Raw genomic sequence first — 21919 nt, forward strand, 5'->3', positions numbered from 1 at the left:
AAAGTCATTCCTGATGCCCCTTGGCAAGGAGAATCCTTTCACAAAATATACGGAGATCCCTGTAGACAAGAAAATAAAAGTTTTTGGTATAAACTTCTATGCAAATATCGATGAAACGATCGAAGCCAATAGTAAACTTACGTGCGAGAGGGCAATCTACGTCCTCAGAGTGAACAAGATGCGCTCTCTGAGTTTAAAAGCACGAGTCAGATTTATTAACGTTTTTGCTCTCTCTAAACTTTGGTATGTAGCAAAAATCCTGCCTTTCAAACAACAGCACTTTGCCAAGGTTAACAAAGCTGTTGGCTGCTTTTTGTGGCACGATACAATTTTCCGGGTGGCAATAAATGAGGTCACGTTATCAGAGAAGACAGGTGGGTTGGGACTAATACACGTGAACACACAGGCATTATCATTGTTTGTACAGACTGGCCTTCAAACAGCTTTCTCACTGCACGAGTCAACGACCCAAGCATGTATACAGACGATAGTACGAAACATTCCATTAGAAGCTCCCATCGATATCCAAAGTATCCCCAAAAGTTTTTTGTTTTATAAGGACATCGCTTTACAGGTATGCTACCAGTTATTACGACATGAGACAATTACACCATCTGTTAAAAAGTTATATAGAGAAATCAATAGTTTCAAGCACGCCGTACCACGAATAGTCAGGGATTTCAATACACATAATTGGCCACAAATATGGGAAAATGTCTCCGCCAAACACCTTTCAAAAGCTGCCCAATCAATATGGTACAAAGTGGTTCATCGTGTTATAGTGACAAGAGATAGGACATACCAATATGGAATCAGCGACTCTCCTAACTGTATATCATGCAACGTGCCTGACTCTTTAGCCCACAGGATAACGAAGTGTCGAAACTCCTCCACGGCATGGAACAAATTGCGAACAATGCTCAGTCGTATATGCCGCACCTCATTAACAAAGTTTACGGATACAGATATAGTTTTTCCTGATTTCAATTTTTTTCCACCAACAAAACAACGAGCAGTACAATGGTTGATAACAGAATACTTAATATACATATTTCACAATGACGAGAGCAGTTTTCAGAAACAATTCAGTATCTTCTTGCAAGAACAATACGAAAAAATTCCTCTCCAAGCAAGGAAGAAATGGTATGCAAATTTCTTATTAGTGCTTTATACTTAATTTAGGTCAAACAAAAATGTAAAGGTTAACCAGATAGAAATACAAATTGTAATAGCAGTAATACACTTATGTAAAAACAATGTAATTCCATAACTTGTATATCAGAATGAGACAATAAAAAAAAGAGTGGTTAGCACAGCCCGTTGCGACTCCAGGGGTTCCGGGTTCGAATCCCGGGTAAGACATAGATATTTGTGTTTGTCCTAATGAGAAAAACTGAAAATTGAGAAAATTCGAGAAATGTAAAAATTGAGAAAAAAGTGGAAAAGAAAACGGGGAATTCTACCGCTTACGGGTATTTCTTTTTCTTAAAAAGGAACGTGGTAGAGCAATGACACGGTATGCCAAATACCCGGGTTCGTGACCTGGTCGAACCTGCAATTCTCGCTGAGAACTCTACGTAGATATTGTTTGTTTAGGTATCTTTATTGTTATTAGAAAATGAGATATTGGAAATTTGTATTCCGTTTAATGGATAATAGCCTACATCATAATTGGAATTTAGAGAATCCTGTAATACAAATCTGTAGTCAAGATTAGTACACAATATGAAAACTGTAATTTTAATAGCCGACTCTAGCGACTGTCGCTGACCCGTTCACCGGGAAAGACAAGCACTGATGCCGGGCAGCTTGCCGCCAAGTCTCGTAGCGAATGTCAGGGAATGCTCTGTAGTTTGGGGATTCAGATTAAGTGTGAGAGTAATTTATTTTTTCATTTCTTAATTTTTTAATTTTTAATATATTTTTAAAAATTATTATTACTGATATTTGTACTTAAAGGTGTGGTCATCGAAAGAGACTCACTCCTCTGAACGGTTCGTTGGAACCGCTGTTTTGGTACATCCCATGCACTGGGGCTCCGTTGTCTGACAAGAAAACGACGATGGAGTCCTCCAGCATTCCCCTCTTGGCGAGCGCCTCCACCACTCTGCCTACGGAATCGTCCAGCTCGGATACCATCGCTGAAAGCAACGTTGGAATTATTTTTTAAAAAAATGTAAAAAAGATACAACCTCCCCTGCACAATATACGAATAGTTTCGGCAGTGATTGTTTTGATTGATTTTACTTCGCTTTCCACCACTTTTGGCTAATTGCGTAGATGAGAATGAATGGTGATAAGAAGAGATAGATGAAGGGACAATCAATCACAAAAGTACATGGTGTTTCACTATTTTATTTATTATTATTATTATTTATTTATTTTATTTCCCTGATTTTCGCTTATTAGAATAAAACTATTGGTCATAATGTAATTAAATATGCTACGGACACACCTTGGTGTGTGAGAAGCATGGTGACGTCATTGAAGATGGCGCCACAGTCTCTCTAGTCCTTGCGTGGGCATGCGCGTGCGTCTGGGCTATTCTGCCATTAAATGCCAATGGTACGGACGTGTGCTTTCAATCTGAGTTCTTGTCCCTATTGTTGTGACGTAATGGCTATTTTCAGCAGTTGCCACACTTCGAACGCCAGCATGCAAGAAATTGTAGCCTTGTTTGAAGATCGTGTCAAAGGACCACCCAGATCACCTGAAGAAAAGGTCTATTGCAACAAGCCACGGACTATCATGAAACTGCAAGACAGCATTCGGGGGTAAATTGACGCTGTGACTCCTGATGTGTTGGTGGCTACCTTTCGTAACATGGAGAGGCGTGTGGAGACATTCAGTGATGCTAATGGCGACCACTTCCAACACTTGCTGTGACGTCACCATTCTTCTCATACACCAAGGTATGTCCGTAGCAAATTTCATTACGTTACGACGAATAGTTCGGTTGTAATAAGCGAAAATCAGGGGTCGGGAGCGAGTGAAATACCCTGTATGCCGAAGACACAACACGAGCCTCGCATAGGAACACACTGGATGAGAGTCCAGACACCACAGCCTCTCCAGTCTGCAAACTGCAGATCAGGATGTACTACGTGGAAGGGGCGTTGACATGGATATCTTGAGAAAATGACACAACTTACACACGTGTAAGGAACTACAGTCGTATTGGTAACGGACGTTTAATTAACCGTTCGAAACTTGAAGACAGTTCATTCGAGTCGTGTTAATTTCCGTTCTGGATCTACAGTCTTGTTTTATATGCTTGCTCTGTGAAAGTACATATTAGCGCCCTATTACATGAATATATAGATCAGTTTGCAAATAAATGGACGCAGTAAAAATATACCTGCTCCATCCACCCACAAACTGAAAGCAATGCTCATATGCTCATCCTGGGTTCGAATCCCGCTCGGGCTTGGTTGTTTGTGAATGTCCATTCATCAATTTCATCATTTCATCACTCATCCCCATCTTCGCAAATTAGCCAAAGAGGCACAAAACGCGAAGTAAAATAAACTAAATCAATCAATCAATCAAAATAATATGCTCGTGTACTCAATTTAGTGCTTACAGACGCACCAGTGTCTGAATGTTTGCATATCATTTCTTAGCTTGTTGTTTCTAAAAGAATCTCACAAACGCTCGGGGACAGAATCCTAACGTTAGACTTGCAGCAATATTAACCACAAGATGAAGAAGCAGAAGTGATGACACAATAAAAATAATTGGTCGTCTATATTACTGGACTAAAGATCACGAAAATCAAGAGAGGATACAAATCCTGTGTTCAGTTAGCTTGATAAAACGTTTTTCCTCATTGCCCATTCAAAGGAAGTCAACACAAAAATCATAAATGATGCCACCAGTGCTTTTCTGGTATGAAAAAAGTAGGAAGGAAAATTCCCTGGCTTGTCCTCTTCAGGGGCGGCGACAGGGGGTGCGCACCCCTTAGTTTTCTTCCGCAGCCCCTTCGCACAGTTTTTTCTAAGCCTATGTTCAACCGAAGACACTAACCAGGTCCGTAGCCAGGAATTCTTTGTAGGGGGGCAAAGTCAATCCTAGAGGGGGCAAATTTTTAATATTTAATATATAGTGTCGCATTGGCAGATATAGCAGGGTACACAGAGGCAAGTGCCAAACAATATAAAGTTTAACATAAGTAGGCTAATAGGGACTGAATCTACTTGATATTTACAGGTCGATAATGATAATAGATGATTAATATGTACCAACAGCTTTGGGCCTCTCTGCAGAACTGATTAAGGAAACCCTTTATAAATCATGCTTAATAATGATTCCCTCTCAGTTTCCAGTATGGAAGATTTTTACGCACAAAGGAATCTAACGAGAATCCAACAACACCATTGTGTTGTGTTATGCAAGAAAAATCGAATTAATTAAATAATAATGGTTACATATTATCTACACTTTGATGACTTGTGTAAAAATTCGTAATACATTGTTTTGTACTTGCTAAAACATTAAAACATGTGTCCCTTATTCCCCCACAGACTCTATTTCCTTCAAAGGGGAGACTCTTGCATCACTACAGACAATGTTTGCCTACTGGTTACGTTTACCATTTTGCAAAATAGTGTGTGAATTGTATTGTATTATAGTTGAAATACATGTTTTGACACCTGACAAACAAATAGGAATCCCTTGATTGATCCATGACTTCAGGGATTACAGTGTCATCATTAATATTTCATATTAAGTTTCATAGAAATAAATTGTTTTAATAGGGCGCAAATTATTTTACGGAGCGCCATGGCATTCTCTTTAACATTTTTTTCATAGTTTTTCATAGATTGCTTGGCTCCCAGAGTGTACTCCGCCGCCCCATAGCTATGGCTCTAAACTTGGACTATAAGAACAGCAGAGATTGCGAGCGAAGCGAGGAAGTAGTTAGAAACGGGGCACGAGCGATCACCGCCCCCAAAAAATCTATCAATTTCATAGTGAGCTCTCTTAGTGTAATTTAACTGAAAATCATGATTTTAGCTGATTTTCCAAGTGCAAAAAACTGAAAATTTGTTTTACGCAAGAGCTTAAATTTCAATTTTATTGTATAAAAATTCTAAGATTTATATAATTTCCCCTATGACATCCAATTTTTTAAAATTTCACTTTTTTTCAAATAACTAAAGCGAAATCTATTACTTTTTTAACTGTAAAAAATAATTGTCTCTCATGAGTCAATTTTAAAATTTTTTGCAAAATACCCCAGTATACATTCGGTCCATTTATATCTGAACCGAAGATACCGTACTTGCATATTTTCCAGTGTTATGATAGGCTATTGTTTGTGCTTGTAACTAATCAGTAACATCATGGGCCCTAGCAATTAGCTACGTGAACTCGAGAGCTCTCTGTCATATGTCTTCAGCTAATCGTATTACTACCGGAAGATATATGAAGAAAACATTGATAATGAAACTTTTTCCAACAAGTATATTTTTTGCAACTAGATGGCAGCATCTAGTGATACTTCTTTCATGCTCTCCAAGTATATTTATTTGCAACTAGATGGCATTGGTGATATATAAATCACTGTGTAGGAAGTATTTTTTGGGAACCTAACTTGCGTCACATGTAAGAATTCTCATGTAACTTAGTTTTTACTTAAACAAATCAATAGTTTTGTTACGAGAATTCTTTGCATTCCAAACATTTCTGAGTGTATGTGTGAAGATTGACGTACTTACGGGAGCGTTTGAATATTGTGGCATTGACCTGTTAAGAATGAAATGAATCTAAGTAAGGTCATAGGTTTTCGTAGTGTTTCTTTTCTAATTAAAAAAAACTGTTTCTTAACCATTAACTTCAACCACCTGCACTCCACCATACGTCTAAAACTATAGCGAACTAGACGGGGCTAATAATTTCTTAATTGCAATCATTTTTCCAAAGAAGGTGTCTTGAGTTTATGGATGCTTTTAGAGTTATAACACAAACACACAGCGTAAATTTATTCTTGTAGTGTTTAATTGATTAAATTCCTTTATTTTACTTCGTTTTTTGTGCTGCGACTGTTGTATATTTAAAGAAGATAGGGAACATGTTTTTAAGATGTAGGGATATAATTGATCGAGATAGAGATTGTGAGAAAAGAGAAAATGTGTAAGCAGAGGATAAGGAAAATTTTACATTTTGAGTTCCTTATCGTGATAGAACAAGGAGATAAACGGATTAACTTTTGCAGGCAACTAAATCTCATGAAACATTGATAAAAGATACGCTTTCTATTAAAAATGTAATTACTTATAAACATGGAATGCGTGATGTTCTAGAAAAACTTAACCCTCTCTTCCCTCCCTTCAAGAATTCGAATCCTGTTAAAACAAACAAAAAAAACCATCAACACGGACAACAAACATGCATCACAAAAACTAATATAAGAACTAACGATTATTTTTCACTCGTTCACTCACACTGTGCCACATGAACTTAACATTAAATACACATTTGAAATGTTCTACACCATCAAATTTGAGGGAGGCTCAGACCACTAAACCATCAACTTTGGGACTGCTATGACCAGAAACAGCAAAACACATGACTTATTACTATATACTAAGTACGTAATTATGAGTATTGTTAAAATTTTTACTAAAAGAGTTTCAAAAGACTATGTGCATGAACTAGGGCAGTGGCTTTCTCTAGAAATGGATCTCACATGACATTCAAAACGAAATCATTGATATATTAGGGAAATCTGTTTTGCGCTCCGTGGTAGCAGATATTAAAAGTCGGGAATATTTTGCTATTATGGTTGACGAAACTTGTGTCATATCCATCCGTGGACAATTAATATTATGCATTCGAACTGTGAATAAAAATTTTGATATTTTTGAGGAATTCGGGCTTTTATGAAATTCTGAACACTGAGGCCAAAACTTAAAAAAGGCAGAGAGTGAGTCACTAATTTATTTATTTCAGTGATCAGAGCCCCCCCCCTCAATAATTTTGACAAGTCGGCGCCCCTGGCTCATCATGGACGTTCAGAAGGCGGAGAGGGGACCATGGCCTCACCTGGAAATTGAATATCAACCTAAAGTTATACATTTCACCCACATAATTACAATTCAGTGTGTAATTTATGTTAATTATCACAAACCGTTGCAGGAACAGGATCACTTCAATATGGAGTTTTTTATTCTGTGAAAATGCAACACCATTAGGGTGAAAAATATGCATATATGCCTCCTGGCCTTTATGTATGTCAGTTTCATTGACACATTATCATAGATACCTACTGATTGATATTTGATGTAGTTGATAAAGTTTAATTGGAACACTGAGAAAACGGAGAGTAGGCAGAGAGAGAGAGAGAGAGAGAGAGAGAGAGAGAGAGAGAGAGAGAGAGAGGGAGGGTGAGAGGGGGTGACTTACCAGCATATATCCTCCTGTCTTTGTTCCTGATGTGGGGAAACATGAGAACTTTGCTCGCTGGTGCCTGCAACGGGTCATCCTTATTCCCAGCGTGAGGTGCTATGTGGGGCACGTAGAGAAACAAAGGACGATCAGTGTTGTGTTGTAGAATAGTGTTTACAGCTTCCTGTGTAAACAAGCGGGTGCTGTAATTGTTTTGTGTGTTCCACTCAGGCAGCAGATCACGTCGCATGTCTAGACCTCTTCCATACAGATCATCCTATTATAAAATAATAATAATAACACAGTTAATCAAATATTAAGATTATGCGTTCAATTTTGATCATTTTGGAGGTTGGAATTTCTACATAACTCATTGACAATTCAACACTTTCATGACACGTGGTGTGATGGAAGAGTCCTCCTCCGTAGTCGAGTGGGTTAAGGCGTTCACTCGTCTTGAGATCGTTCGCTGCGGGACGGCGTAGGTTCGAATCCGGCTCTGGTCGGAATTTATTCGGCCTACGTATAGGGCCGGTGGCAACCCACCATCGTGAGGAAATTGGGAAGCTCCGAGTGAGTGAGCGTAACCTGGTCAAGAAGACTTACAATAACGGCTGGGGGTTCGTCGGGCTGATCACCCGTCACCCCAACACTGGTCTGAGACCTCCACGCTATAACAGGTGACGGCGGAACAGTGTGGGAGGGAGACCAGCAGTCGGTAGGTAAGCCAAGGCCCGTCAAGGTGCTGTAGAGCTGTGGGTTATTATGTGATGGAAGAAGTACGTTCAATTATTATTTTTTAAAATATTGCATACGAGAGAAAATAATTTTCTGAGTATGCTTTTGTAAATGTATACTTCTCCAAAAGGATATCTGACCGCCTTGGAATATTTCCAACTCTAGAAATAATTAGTGTGGCAACAGAGCTATTCAGCAGTGCTGAGAGACTTATTCCCGCACATAACATGAGGTTAAAATACAGTAAACAACCATTACAATAGAGAGGCACAAATATTAATAATTTAGACCAAAATTTTTAACAATACCATTCAAAGTACTCTCCAATGAGTAAAAATTAATACTTCTCACAATCGGCAGTGAAAATGTGATCGTAACCAGGGGTTTCATTGTTTGCGAAATTATCAACACTTTCCAAAATACGTATTTGCAGCAGTGGCGGAGATTAGGGGGGCGAGGGGGCAGTTTCCCCCCACTTTTTGCCACTTTTGCCCCCGCACTATGCTAAATCATATATACAAAGGGAAATATACTGATTTTGCCCCCCACCCCCAGTTTTGGCACGTTGCCCCCTCCCACCCGGTTTTGGAACCCAATCGCCGCCACTGATTTCCAGTAATTATAATATCACTGGAAATCAAGAAATGTGAAATATGAGGCACTGGTAAATCCAAAGTGCATTCTTCGCACCCCTCTTTACATTATTAAACTTAGGTTGATGCAAAACTTTGTGAGAGCCTTGGTAAAAGATGGAAGTAGGTTCCTTCAAGAGCTTTCAATATGCCAGTTGATTGAATTGAATTGTTGTTTAAAGTCCATTTTATGCACAGAAAGTGTAATCGGGACTTCATCTACAGTTTAAAGTGGGATCCTAACAGAGGCGCAACCACGAATATTTGCCTTTGGGGGGAGGGCAAGTACCAGGATAAATAATAATAATTATTATTATTATCATTGGTGGCGATGGTGGTAGTAACAGTAATAATATTAATAGTACTTGCAGTATAAAATACATTATCCTCGTAAATCACAGAAAAAGGGGGTAGAAGTCGGTGCTAATGCATTTGTGTTGGAACAAACTATTTGAAATATTTTTCAACACGTTTAATTTCACATTACCAAATAATGGAAAACAAGCACACAAACTATATTTTTAAAGACAGAAAATGCATATTCTTTCTATACATATGACATGCATAACTTTCATGTTCAACATTAAGTTTTAAACATATGCAACATAGAGAGACGTAAAATAAGAAAATTCATGTGCAACATGTTAGCACTAAATTGTGTATCTATTTAAATTTTTTTTAATGCATACATACATAATCAATTCATCCGCCTCATAAACCAACAGCAACAATTATATAAATTGTGTCTGAAATGTACGCGCTCCTTTTCCTCAACATAATTGTTCATGAATTAAAGACAAAACTGTTTAGTAGCAACAGTCTGAAGTATATACATAGTTGGTCTCGCTTCTCTATCTGGTAACTTACAATGCATTACAGAAAAGAACCGCATTGCGAGTGAAGCAAGCAAGAACATTTTTAGATCCACATCTTTGCAAATTGAAAACAATATTGATTTAGTAGAACGCATGGCATTCTCTTTTACAATTTTTTTCATTTAGATTGTTCGAATCAGGGCCGAATCCCGCCGTCTCTTAGCTACGGCTCTGAACTTCATAAAACCAAGAAAAGCAGACGTTGCGAGCAAAGCGAGGAAGACAATTTTACGAAATGCATTTTTTTTGTGTAAGATTTAAAAAATAGAGGGGGGCAATTGCCCCTCTGTGCCCCCTGTAGGTGCCATTGGTCGTCTCGAAGAATAAATGCAATAAATACGTGAAAACTAATTCCATTTTTAGTATCATTTTGTCCTGCCAGTCCAGTCCTCTTTGCTAGTCTTGCTACAAAGTACAGTGATGTAAAATGTTCCACTATTAACATAAATGCCGTAGCTAACAATGTGAAAAAGGGGCGGGTGCGGAATACCATTGTAGAATGTTTGTTCTTCCGAAGATGTAATTTTAACTCTGCTTCACATTGGACACAGTAGTCATAGACTCTCCAATATGTCGTGTATGCCATGTTTTTTAAGTGTTCGGCATACTCTTATCGAATGCGCCAATTTTACTTTCCGCAGACAAACTTTTAATCTTCCCACGTCGTCGTTAAAGTATAAATATTTCACGTTAAGGAAAAAAACTTTGAACTTTTTTTTGTTACTACGTCATTCTCCAACATGGTGACTTACTTGACTTAATTCGTGTTGTTCCCTGTGGAACATAGGGCATCAACAAAGCATCTCCACCTGGTCCTACAGTAGTGTAATTGGATTGTTTCAAAGTCACACTTGGTACGAGCCCTCTTTTTTTATGGATTTAACCTCAGTGGTAGCATATTTTGACGATTTTTTTGTTGATTTCATAGCGTTTGACGACTTTTCAGTGCAATTTTCACCGCATCTAATTTTTTTCCCACTCACACTTGGTACGAATGCTCTTTTTTATCAATTGAAAATCAGTTTTTGACATATTTTGACAATTTTTTGTCGACGTTTTAGCGCTTAGCGATGTTTTAGCAAAATTTCCCATTTTTCCCTTTTTTCCCGCTCACACTTGGTACGAACGCCACGATCTTACGTGATATAACTTAACCTATCCTTTCTTTGTGCTAAACTACACGAGAGCCTCTACGTGCTAGTAGTGATAATGGACCGTTTGAACGTCATCAAGTGAGGATCAAAAAACCCTCAAAAACTCACTTTCTCTCCACGTTCCGCGCCTCATTTATTGCGCTGACGATGTTTCGCAGCGAAGAAAACAGCACCAAAAGATCAAATACTCACTTTACTCATTTGAGGATCACCAAAAAATCTCAAAAAAAAAAAAAAAAACTCTCACCTTTTCTTCACGTTCCGCGCCTCATTTATTGCGCTGACGATGTTTCACAGCGTGTTTATATATCGTGACCTTTTGTAAACCTCTCTCGGGAACGATGTGTAGTGGACTTTAGAGAGTTCTGCGCCCTTAAGTGAGGTTCGGTGTTGCCAACCCCCAAACAAAAATGAACAGAAAAAAAAAAGCTCTGGCATCACTTTTTTAAGCTCCTCCTGCTCTTATGCTCCTTTGACCTACACACTTTTGAAATGACTTACGACATTTTCCTATGAGAGTCTGCTGTCTCCTCTTACTGTAAAAGGTCCCTCAGTGTAATCTACACTACGACCTTGTGTGCTCTCAGCGTAACCTGCTACGATGTTTTTTTTTTTTTAAAAAAAAACAACCCTCATGTGTGTGATCTTCTGCGGTGTGTATGTGTGATAATCAAAATTATTATTTTTGTTAAGACCCTAACAAAATAGAAAAAAAAAATTATATCCCCAGCCATAGAGAGAGGGGGAGGGGGTGCGTGCGTGGTGCCCACAACACAAAAGTTCTATAATGGTCATGGCTATCGAAGCCATTTGCCTCAGAGTTTCACGAGTTATCATTATTTTTTTTTATTTGCGCACCGAACTAACTTACATTGCATTTTATATAACCTTGTTGATTTTTTTTTTTAGTATGTGGCAATTATTTTTACGAATTATTTTTTAAAACTGTTCCGTCACCCTCTCGTTCTTCACGTCGTACGCGAAGGACTTCTCTGCGATCAGGATGACGCTGCATAGAGTATCCTCGGGCAAGGCATCGTGGAACTCGCAGACGACCTTGATGTTGGTGCGATCGTTGACCACCACCTGCTTCCTCTTCGTCGTGTTGATGACGGTCATGGGTCTGCGTGCTTTGAATTCGCTGGGCGTGTAGTACATGTCCACGCTTCCCTCCGTTACGCATTTGTAAGCCGAGAACGCTTCGTAAAGTTTGAGGTAATCGTTTTTGGTCATGTCGAGGTTGTAATTCTCGCGCGGGAACACTTCGTTCCTACCGTTCTTCAGATAAACGTTCTTGATCTTGCAGTCGTCGAACTTGCTGGAATCTTTTTCCTGATTCTTGTCCCTCCCGGTCTGAAAGAGCACTACGACGAAATCTGGCATGTCGAACTGTATGTTGTTGAACTGCGTCGTCACGTCGAATTCCATGTGACTTCCCGACGCCATCTTCTGCACGCACTGGTAACCGTGAAAGTGAATCGGCACCTGCGGACTTTTCAAGATCTCCGCTTTGTACTTGAGGGCGTAATTTGTTTCGTATTCCACCACCGGCATTCTCAACTCCATGCTCCGGATGACGCATTTGGCTGCTTCGGGTAAAGTGTTGGCTATCGGCGTGGTGCCGTCCGGACCCAAAGTAGCGTATCGCATCAGTGCGTCGTTGTCGTTGGCCGCTCTTCGAAACGTGATCCTCAGTCCTCCCTTCCACATGATCTCCTTGTAGTCCGAGAAGAATCCCGGAAGCAGACGCATGGGAAAGAGCACCGTGTGACTTCTCGTCGATATTTTCGTTCCCGCTTCGAATCCCCCGGCCTGATAGTATGCTGCGTCCGTTTTGGATAATTTCAAAGTTCCCACTGCCGTCGACGTGATGCCTGGATAATCGATTCTGTCGATGATGGTGTTGTGTTTCCTCACCTCCACCTGCGAGAACAGGTGAGGCACGAAGTTGTCCACGAGTATCAAGTTTGCTGCTGCGGGAAACGCATCTCCGCTTTCCTTCTTCACCACGTCGAATTGAAGGTAGAGGTCCGCTCTGTGAGGATGAACGAACCCGTCGCCTACGTCCACGTCGTATTCGATCTCCCTGTTCGCTTCGTTGAGATTGGCGAACGTGCGACGGTTGGGAGGAAAAGATTGCAACTCGTAACTTTCGATTTGCTCCATGATGTGTGTATGGTTATTTATTATACGTTGATCTCCACGATGGCAGTGGTCGTTGCACCTGCGAAATCCACCACGTCTCCTTTCTCGTTCGTCACCACCAACTCTATGTCGTCTATGCGGTTGCGACATACTGGAAAATAGATCGGCGAAGAGGGTGTGTAGATGATCGGTTCCATGAATTCGGAACTGGGTTTGAAAGTGGCGATGATTCCCGTCTGCTTGTGACTTCCTAATAATCCGTCCGAGGATTTCGTGATCATGCCTTCCGCTACGTTGCAGTGTACGTTCAGAGTCTCTATGGCCAAGAATTTAGGAATGTTGGTTGCTACGTGCTTGATGCCAGCTTCGAGTTTTGGGTGATCGTTCTCGAAACCTAAAAGTTCTCCCATGGTGCCCAGGTCCACGGTCTCCGTAGCGGACACGGTTTCCACTCTGTGCGTGACCGAATTTTGAGAAAGGTACGTGCCTTTGGGTAATTGAGCTTGCAAAGTGGAAAGGTTGTATTGACCTGGCGTGACGACGATGTGTTCGCTTCCGACGCTAATTTTGTTGTTGTGATGCGTGACGTTAGGCATGAGGTACATGCTGTAGAATGCACGCAGAGCTACGGATTTAGGATAGACGATGTCGTCGTGCAGCGTGAGTTTCAAGATCGAAGATTCGCTCGTGAGATGGAACACGCCCATCCTGGTGATGATGTTTGAGGTTCCACAATGCTTTCTGGAAATCTTCGATCGTAGGCTTATTTATTTTAGAGAGAAACGCGAGCACGGAGAGGCAGAGATGACCGCAGTTCACGTCTCCGAAATTTTGAATTCGTTCGTCGTTGTAGTATATAGAGGTTTTGTTCGTTTTCAGATAACGGACTAAATTTGTAGGTGGAACACCTCCGAAAGAATCGAAAACGAATGCTTTGTTGTTGTCGTTTTTGTGGTAACATATCCAATGCGTGCCTGGATTTTCTTGACCGTCCAAGTTGACTACTCCGCATTCTCTATTTTTAACGGTTGAAGGTAGCGAGTCGGACATGAAAACGCCTCTGAAGTGTTTGATTCGTAATGGTTCGATCAGAGATTCAATGTCTCGGTTGGTGAGTGCTGCTGTTTCTTTTTTTTTAAACTTTTTCATCACTCCCTTCCCCCCTTTCTTCTCCATGGCCAGGTTGTGACGTTTCTGTTCTTCCAATTCCGCCTTGTTCTTCTTCGAGTCGATGACGGTTTTCGCGATGGCGGCGCTTCCGCCGGCCAAACTTCCAACGGCCCCCAATGCTGCCAGGATGGCCGGGATGCTGAATATGAAACCTCCGATCTTTTGCTGTTTCCGCGAACGCTGCAAGCGTCTCAATTGAGGTGTGCTGAGAAGTAATTTCATTCCGTGTCCTTTCGACAAGCAAGAACGTTTCTTCTCGCGTTGTTTCTTGGTGAGTAACCCATCGAGGGCACCCAGCGTTTTCAGATTGGAGTATGGTATCTGGTACACGACACCCTTGGGCTTCATGTTTTTTTTTCACGGTATGTTATTTATATATATAAATGTTCTGAGATTTTTTTTGTCTCGTGTAATTTTTTTTTTTCAAGGTATGTGTTATTTATATCGTCTCACTCAAAACAAACTGTGGCGATGTGTTATTTATATATATGTATTCTGGGAAAGAAAAAAAGTTTTTGCTTCGCCTAATGCTATCATGTGGTTTACAAGATCGTCAGTTTCAATGTTCGACGCGTACCATTCTTCGCTAAATCTTCTTCTCCCCTGCCTACACTCGTGCAGCTCGTCTAATTTATCGTCAATTTTTTTGTTTGCGGCTCGAAAGAGAGTCTCTGCGGATCGGAACATTTTTTTCATTCCGCTTATTTCTCGGAGGTGATCCATGAAAATCATTTTGCACGGTGAACGAAATTCTGGCGTTACTTTACACAAGTCTATGAGTTTAGTTACATCCCCGTCGAACGTGAACGTAAATATTTTGTGCAACACTTCGGGAGGAAGTTGAGTTAGACAAGTTGTCATATTTTTCATGGTATGTTATTTATATATATATATTCCGGGGGTGTCCGTGATTAAACAAATTCTATTACGTGCTTCGTTTTCTTACCAAGAAGTTCCTTTGTCCCCTTGTACACGATTCGAGTTTTGTTCTCGATTAAGATAGATAGCTTCTCGTCCGATAACATGTTAGCGTATCGATCTGGTAAAAATAGACTGTATTGTCCGTCGAGCAACAGACGCACCTTGGGACCATACTGGGTAGAAACGATTGAACCGAAAGTTATCGTGTAAGGTTTGTCGACTTCCAATTCCTGAATTTTTACATACTCGACTGACAAATTGAGCATTTGTTTTAATGCTTGGAGATCAGTCATTTTTTTTCAGTCGTCATATCGAAGAGAAATTTCAGGGTGTGTGTGTTACAGAATTTTAATTTTTCACAATGTGTTATTTATATATACCGAAGAATTTTTTTTTGAGATCTCGTAGATTTTTTTTTCACGATGTGTGTTATTTATATATCAAGTTTTTTTTGTTTTGACTTGTACATTTTTTTGGCACGTACATTTTTTTGTCTTGTACATTTTTTTTGACACGTATATTTTTTTGACATGTATATTTTTTTTGACGATAAAAAATTTTTACGATAAGGCAACTTTTTTTTTCTGACGATGATAATTTTCCACGTCAACTTTTTTTTTACAACAATTTTTTTTTTGACGATAAAAATTTTTTACGATAAGGCAAGGCAACTTTTTTCTCACGATGATAATTTTTCCACGTCAACTTTTTTTTGACAATTTTTTTTGACGATAAAAATTTTTTACGATAAGGCAAGGCAACTTTTTTTTCTGACGATGTCCACGTCAACTTTTTTTTTGACGACAAATTTTTTTTGACGATAAAAAATTTTTACGATAAGACAATTTTTTTTTCTGACGTCAACTTTTTTTTTTGACGAGACAAATTTTTTTGACGATAAAAAATTTTTCCACGCCAATTTTTTTTTTGACATCTACATTTTTTTTGACAGTAGTCCAATTAAGCCGGTTGACCAACCTCTTGTGGTGAGCTGAAGTGGTGAGCTTGCCTTAATGGATTTTTCTCGTAAGGCATGAGCTCTATTTGATGGCGCAGTGTTGCCAGCTTCTTACTTGAAAAAATCACCAAGGTTTTTGGGGTAACCTAACCTAAAGCAAGGAGCTGGCAACCTTTTTCTCGCAGTGTTGCCAGCTTCTCACTCGAAAAAATCACCAAGGTTTTTGGGGTAACCTAACCTAAAGCAAGGAGCAGGCAACTTTTTTTCGCAGTGTTGGCAACACTACACCCGAAAGTAAAGCTCGGTGGGGCTTGCTTTAATGGTTTGCTCTTGTAAGGCATAACCCCCCCCCTATTTTCGGACACAGTATTACCAACATCTTACTCGAAAAAATCACCAAAGTTTTTGGTCTAACGTAACCTAAAGCAAGGTTGCCAACCTACTGGTATTTTTGCCATAGCCTTTTACAAAATAAGAGAGAGAAGAGAGAGAGGGAAGAGTTAAACAGCCGACAGCCTACCTACAGCTTTTTTTGTCTAACCTAACCTAAAGCAAGGGGCTGGCAATTTTGCTTGAGGTTTGCTTTACAGTGCATAAAGCAATTTTTGCCAACCTACATATACTAAACAAAGAGAGCCGGCACTGCCGTAAAAGAGAGAGATGGATGGATGGGAACACTACACGGGTTCAACGTCATCAAATAAAAATCGCCTTAATGGTTTTTTCTTGTAAGGCATGATCTCTATTTTCTCGCAGTGTTACCAACTCCTACCTATATTTTTTTTACTTGGCAAGGGGCTAGAGAGAGAGAGAAAAACTTATAGCTGGGAACAGTAATGAGCGAATGCGCCATATCGTAATTTTCCAACTCCCGGGGGCCAATGTTTGTATATCGCGACCTTTGTAAACCTCTCTCTCTCGGGGGGAACGATGTGCCACATACACACACACACACACACACACATACATGCACACACGCGCGCGCATATGTATTGTAACACAAACAAACAAACAAAATAATAATTGTTGTTTTTAGGATGCCTGGCCCCTATAACCTCGCCAGGGTGCGTGGTGCCCAACCAAAAATGTAAAAGTTTTCTAATGGCTGCGGTTATAGATTACCGCACCTCTGTAGAGTTTCACGTGTTTTTTTTCTATCTACAATCATATTTTTCTTATATATTTTTTTTAATTTTTTTACAGAGTTGATTAAAGCACATATTTGAGGAAAACAACGCCACCCATATATAAATAAACCCTCAAACTAATACTAATTAGAAATAGCCTACAAAATTTTTCCCGTAAGGCATTTTTTTGTAAACACTCTACCACCAACAGATCACATATAAATAAACATATCCCCCCAAAAAAATGCAATCTGAGAAAAGTTGCCCTGTGTGCAAGATAACCATATCAAGCGCACATTTTGCAAGACATTGTCGTACCTGTGCACCTGGTAAGCGTGTAACCGCTAAAAAATCATGTCCCAGGTGCGGTATACCTATTACCATTAATAATTTGAAGAGGCATATAACATCATGCAAAGTTGTCGTCGGAGCACCTGTTCCCCAACCGTCGACCAGCTCGACCAAGAGGAAGGCAGAAGCAGCCTCCATCAATGCACCACCCACGAAACGCGTCAAGCCTGTGGCGAAAGCGAACCAGACTGCTTTCGAGCGGTTGTTAGAGGACTTTGTCATCACTTCGGAGGGCTCATGCGACGTGCGTAGCTTTTTGGAGAACGTGCAAGCCAAAATCATTTCCATCCTCGGCGATGCACTGGCTACGTACTCCACCAAATTCTACGCATCGCTACGTTGCCAGTACAAGAAGCCGTCTGATGAAATTTACAGCTTCTGCCACAACACCAAGGCGAAGACGCTGCATCTGGCGGATATCGACAACCTCGAGGTCATCTACAACCAGTTTACCGATGAGCTGGTGGCGAAACAGGAGGAACATCAAGCTAAAGGCTCGGGGGGTTCGCTGTGTGGCGAGCCTCACGAACTGTGCGTCAAACTTTGCAAGTTCATACCTCTCTCCGCCTCCAGCTACGTCCCCTTACCACCTACCATTGCGGCAAAAAGGGCCGTCCTGAACATTCAGAACAGTGACGCCAAGTGCTTCGTATGGTCGGTGCTTGCAGCATTACACCCTGTCCACTGGAAAAACCAACCACACCGAGTTAACCACTACCTACCCTATGAGGCAGAGCTGGAAGTTGCGATGGCTGGGATCGACTACCCGGTAGAGGTCACGGACATTCGAAAGTTTGAGGCTCGTGCGCGGCTGGCCATCAACGTTTACGGTCTCACTGACGAAAATGCGGTGTACCCTATTTGCGTGAGCGACGTAGAGGATGATGGTGCGCAGGAAATTCACCTTCTGCTCATCAAGAACGAGACCCATCACCACTACACTCTTATCCGTTCCCTCTCCCGGTTGGTGTCGAGCCAAACAAGCAAACACGAACACCACATAGAAGTTTGTCGCAGGTGCTTGTCAACTTTTGACAATCAAAAACAGCAGGATTATCAGCACATCAAAGGTCCCAACATCGCTGTCGAGAAGCTTGCCAGCCACAAGATCTACTGCAATGCCAACGAGCCTGGGGTGGCAGTCTTGCCCAAACCTGGCACCGTGGAGCGTTTCCACATGCACGGTGCTATGGTGGAGCACCCCGCTATCATCATCGCGGATTTCGAAGCCTTCCTCAAACCCCTGTCCACTTGCGATCCCGACCCTGAAGTTTCCTCCACCACCCCTTACCAACTCCACGAGGCTTCGAGTTATGCATACGTTGTGGTGCGACGTGACCAGCACATTGCCCCCGAGCCCTACGTGTACCGTGGTCCCGACGCCGCCAAACACTTCCTCGAGAGGATGGTTGTCGAGGCCAACGAGATAGGGAAGGTACTGTTGGCCCCCAAGTCTATGCTCCCACTGTCTCCCGACGATCAGCGTACACACGACGAGGCCATCGCTTGCCCTGTCTGCGTCAAGAAGTACACCGCCAACAATCGTAAAGTCCAACACCATGATCATTTTAACGGTAGGTATGTTGGTCCATGGTGCAACGGATGCAACCTCATGGCCCGGGACCCGCGCTTCATCCCTGTGTTTTTTCATAATGGCTCGGGATACGACTTCCACCATCTGGTGCCTCACTTTGGGTACGACGACATGCGAATCAACGTCCTGGCGCAGAACGAGGAGCGTTACATCAGTGTGAGCAAGTGGGTGCGAATCTCAGGAACACACTCTACCGTCGAGCTTCGCTTCCTCGACTCTCTGAGGTTCCTCCCGGCCAGCCTCGATGCTCTCGCAGGGAAGCTTAGCGACGAGCAAATGCTCATCACCTCCGCGAACTTTCCGAACTTGGACGCAGGTCTCTTCAGGCGTAAGGGTGTCTACCCCTACGAATACGTCACAGACCCTACCAAGTTCGCAGAGACGTCGCTACCTCCTCGAGCAAACTTCTACAGCAAGCTGCGAGGCTCGAACATCACCGACGAGGAATATCACCACGCCCAGTCCATGTGGCGCGAGCTGGGCTGTCGAACTCTCGGGGACTACCACGACGCCTACCTCAGACTTGATGTGACACTCCTCGCCGACGTGTTCCAGACGTTCCGTGCGACTGCGAAGACCATCTACCAGCTGGACCCTGCATACTTCTACAGTCTCCCCGGACTGGCGTGGTCGGCCATGTTTCTGGTGACGAAGATCGAGCTGGAGCTTCTTTCGGACGTGGACATGATGCTGTTTGTAGAACGCGCCGTGCGGGGTGGAATGGTCCAGGTGTCGCAGCGACACTCGCGCGCCAACAATCACCACATGTCCACCGGTTACGACCCCTCACAACCGTCCAGCTACATCATGTACACGGACGTCAATAACCTCTACGGACACTCCATGATGCAGCCACTCCCCTTTAGAGGCTTCGAGTGGGCTGACCCTTCCAACTTCGACATCGAAAACTTCGACGATTCGGAACATGGGTTCTTCGCCGAGGTGGACCTTGAGTTCTCCGAGAAGCTGCAGGATTTGTTCTGTGATCTTCCCCCTGCACCCGAGTTGAAGTGTCCACCCGATTCCAACCAGAAGAAGCTCGTCATGGACTTCGAGTCCAAAGAGCGTTATGTCCTACACTACCAGAATCTCCGGTGGTTGATGCAGCGAGGGGTCGCGGTCCACGCAGTTCACCACATCCTCAAGTTCGAGCATTCTCCATGGTTGAAGCCATACATCGAGCTCAACACCGAACATCGCACAGTCGCCACTTCTGATTTCGATCGCGATTTCTTCAAGTTAATGAATAATGCGGTGTTTGGCAAAACTATGGAGAATGTACGGAATCGCATGGACATAAAATTGGTAACGAGCAAAGCACAATGTCGCAGGCTCGTAGCAAACCCAGTATTTAAATCGAGGACCATTTATAACGAGCAGCTTGCTCTGGTGCATATGAGGAAGAGTGAGGTAAAACTCGACAAGCCAATTTATGTTGGTGCCTCAGTATTAGACCTGAGCAAGCTGCACATGTTCGAGACGTACTACGACATATTACGTCCACATTATAGCCACAACATCTCGCTTCTCTACACGGACACGGACAGCTTGGTGTACCACGTCCACTCAGCCGATGCATACAGGGATATAGTCACGGTACCAGCTTTGGTTAACCTCTTCGACACCTCGGGCTATCCCCAGCCGAACCAGTACGGCATCCTGCCCCGAAACAAAAAAGTACCTGGCAAACTCAAAGACGAGAAGGACGGTGATGTAATTCTCGAGTTTGCAGGTCTTCGCGCCAAGGCCTATGCCATCAAAGCCGAGGGCAGCGTTACCAAGAAGGCCAAGGGTGTCGGCAGACAGGTGGTTCGGGAGCATCTCGCATTCGAGGACTTTGTCGATTGCCTCAAGACCAGGTCGTCGGTTCTAAGAGAAGAACAGCGCATCCAGAGCGTCGACCATGTGTTGACCACAAACAAAGTTAGAAAAATTGCGCTGGATCCCAACGACGATAAGAGGTGCGTCCTCAAGTGTGGTATTCACACATTGCCGTGGGGGCACTATCGCTTAGCAGAAAGCAAAACCTGCAACATATGCCCATCTTCAACAGAAGATTCATAAAAACAAAACAAAACAAAAAAAATAATCATGTTGTTAGTTATTACAAAAAAAAAACATTGACCGTATTCTTAAATAACCAGCATGCCTATGAATTTGTTCGGTTTCAAAAAACAGATCATTATGGAAACCATACCAGATCATGAAGTCCTACCTTCCGTGTTACCTAAACTCAACGGTCTGTTGATCATTCACCTCAACAGCATTTGGACGAAACTGAATGACGATGTGGGCAAGATGTTTTACGTTTGTAATAACAATTTACATTTCTACGAAATTCCGATCGACGGGAAACTTCAAATCACCGTGAATCCGGAAAACGCAGGCGAAATCAAAATTTCTACCGGCAAAACATTTTTCGAATCAAGCACGACAAGATGCTTTCTAACATTACGTACGATGTGTCCGCAGGAGATTATCTTTACATGGAACTCCTCGGAGATTACGACAAACTTATTCCTCTCTTCGTAGAATTACGAATCGTCTATCCTATTATAAATAACCGTTAACCAAAAATGCCTAACGACATTTTCGGCAACACCAAGCGTGTGGACCACGCAGAAGAGATTCTCATGTTGGACATTCGAGTTAAGAAGTTGAGGACCGATTTGATCGCTTTGCAGGAAACCTTAAACAAAAGTTTAGAGTCGGAAATCGCTACGCTCCAAACGCAATGTCTCGACCCCATTCTGAAAATCGATTCCGAACTGAAGACGCTGATAAAAAATTATGTCGACGTACCTTCTTACGACAACGTTCAAAATATACAGTTGAGCGTGGATTCGCTTCAAAATGATTTGGTCA

The 21919-nt window shown here is 41.9% G+C and overlaps 1 protein-coding gene across 1 annotated transcript in view; it reads right to left on the reverse strand.

Moving 5' to 3' along the window:
- LOC145977773 (arylsulfatase B-like) overlaps positions 1-21919 on the reverse strand; it is a 135078-nt gene that overhangs the window by 34700 nt on the left and 78459 nt on the right. Inside the window, exons 4-5 of the mRNA XM_083110090.1 lie at positions 7408-7666; positions 1984-2141 (exon numbers count right to left, since the gene is read on the reverse strand). Coding sequence (XP_082966216.1) covers positions 1984-2141; positions 7408-7666 — 417 coding nt within the window. The remainder of the gene's footprint in view (positions 1-1983; positions 2142-7407; positions 7667-21919) is intronic.

This window comes from Lepisma saccharinum, chromosome 1 (assembly GCF_977018435.1).
Source record: "Lepisma saccharinum chromosome 1, izLepSacc3.1, whole genome shotgun sequence".
Taxonomy (NCBI): Eukaryota; Metazoa; Arthropoda; class Insecta; order Zygentoma; family Lepismatidae; genus Lepisma; species Lepisma saccharinum.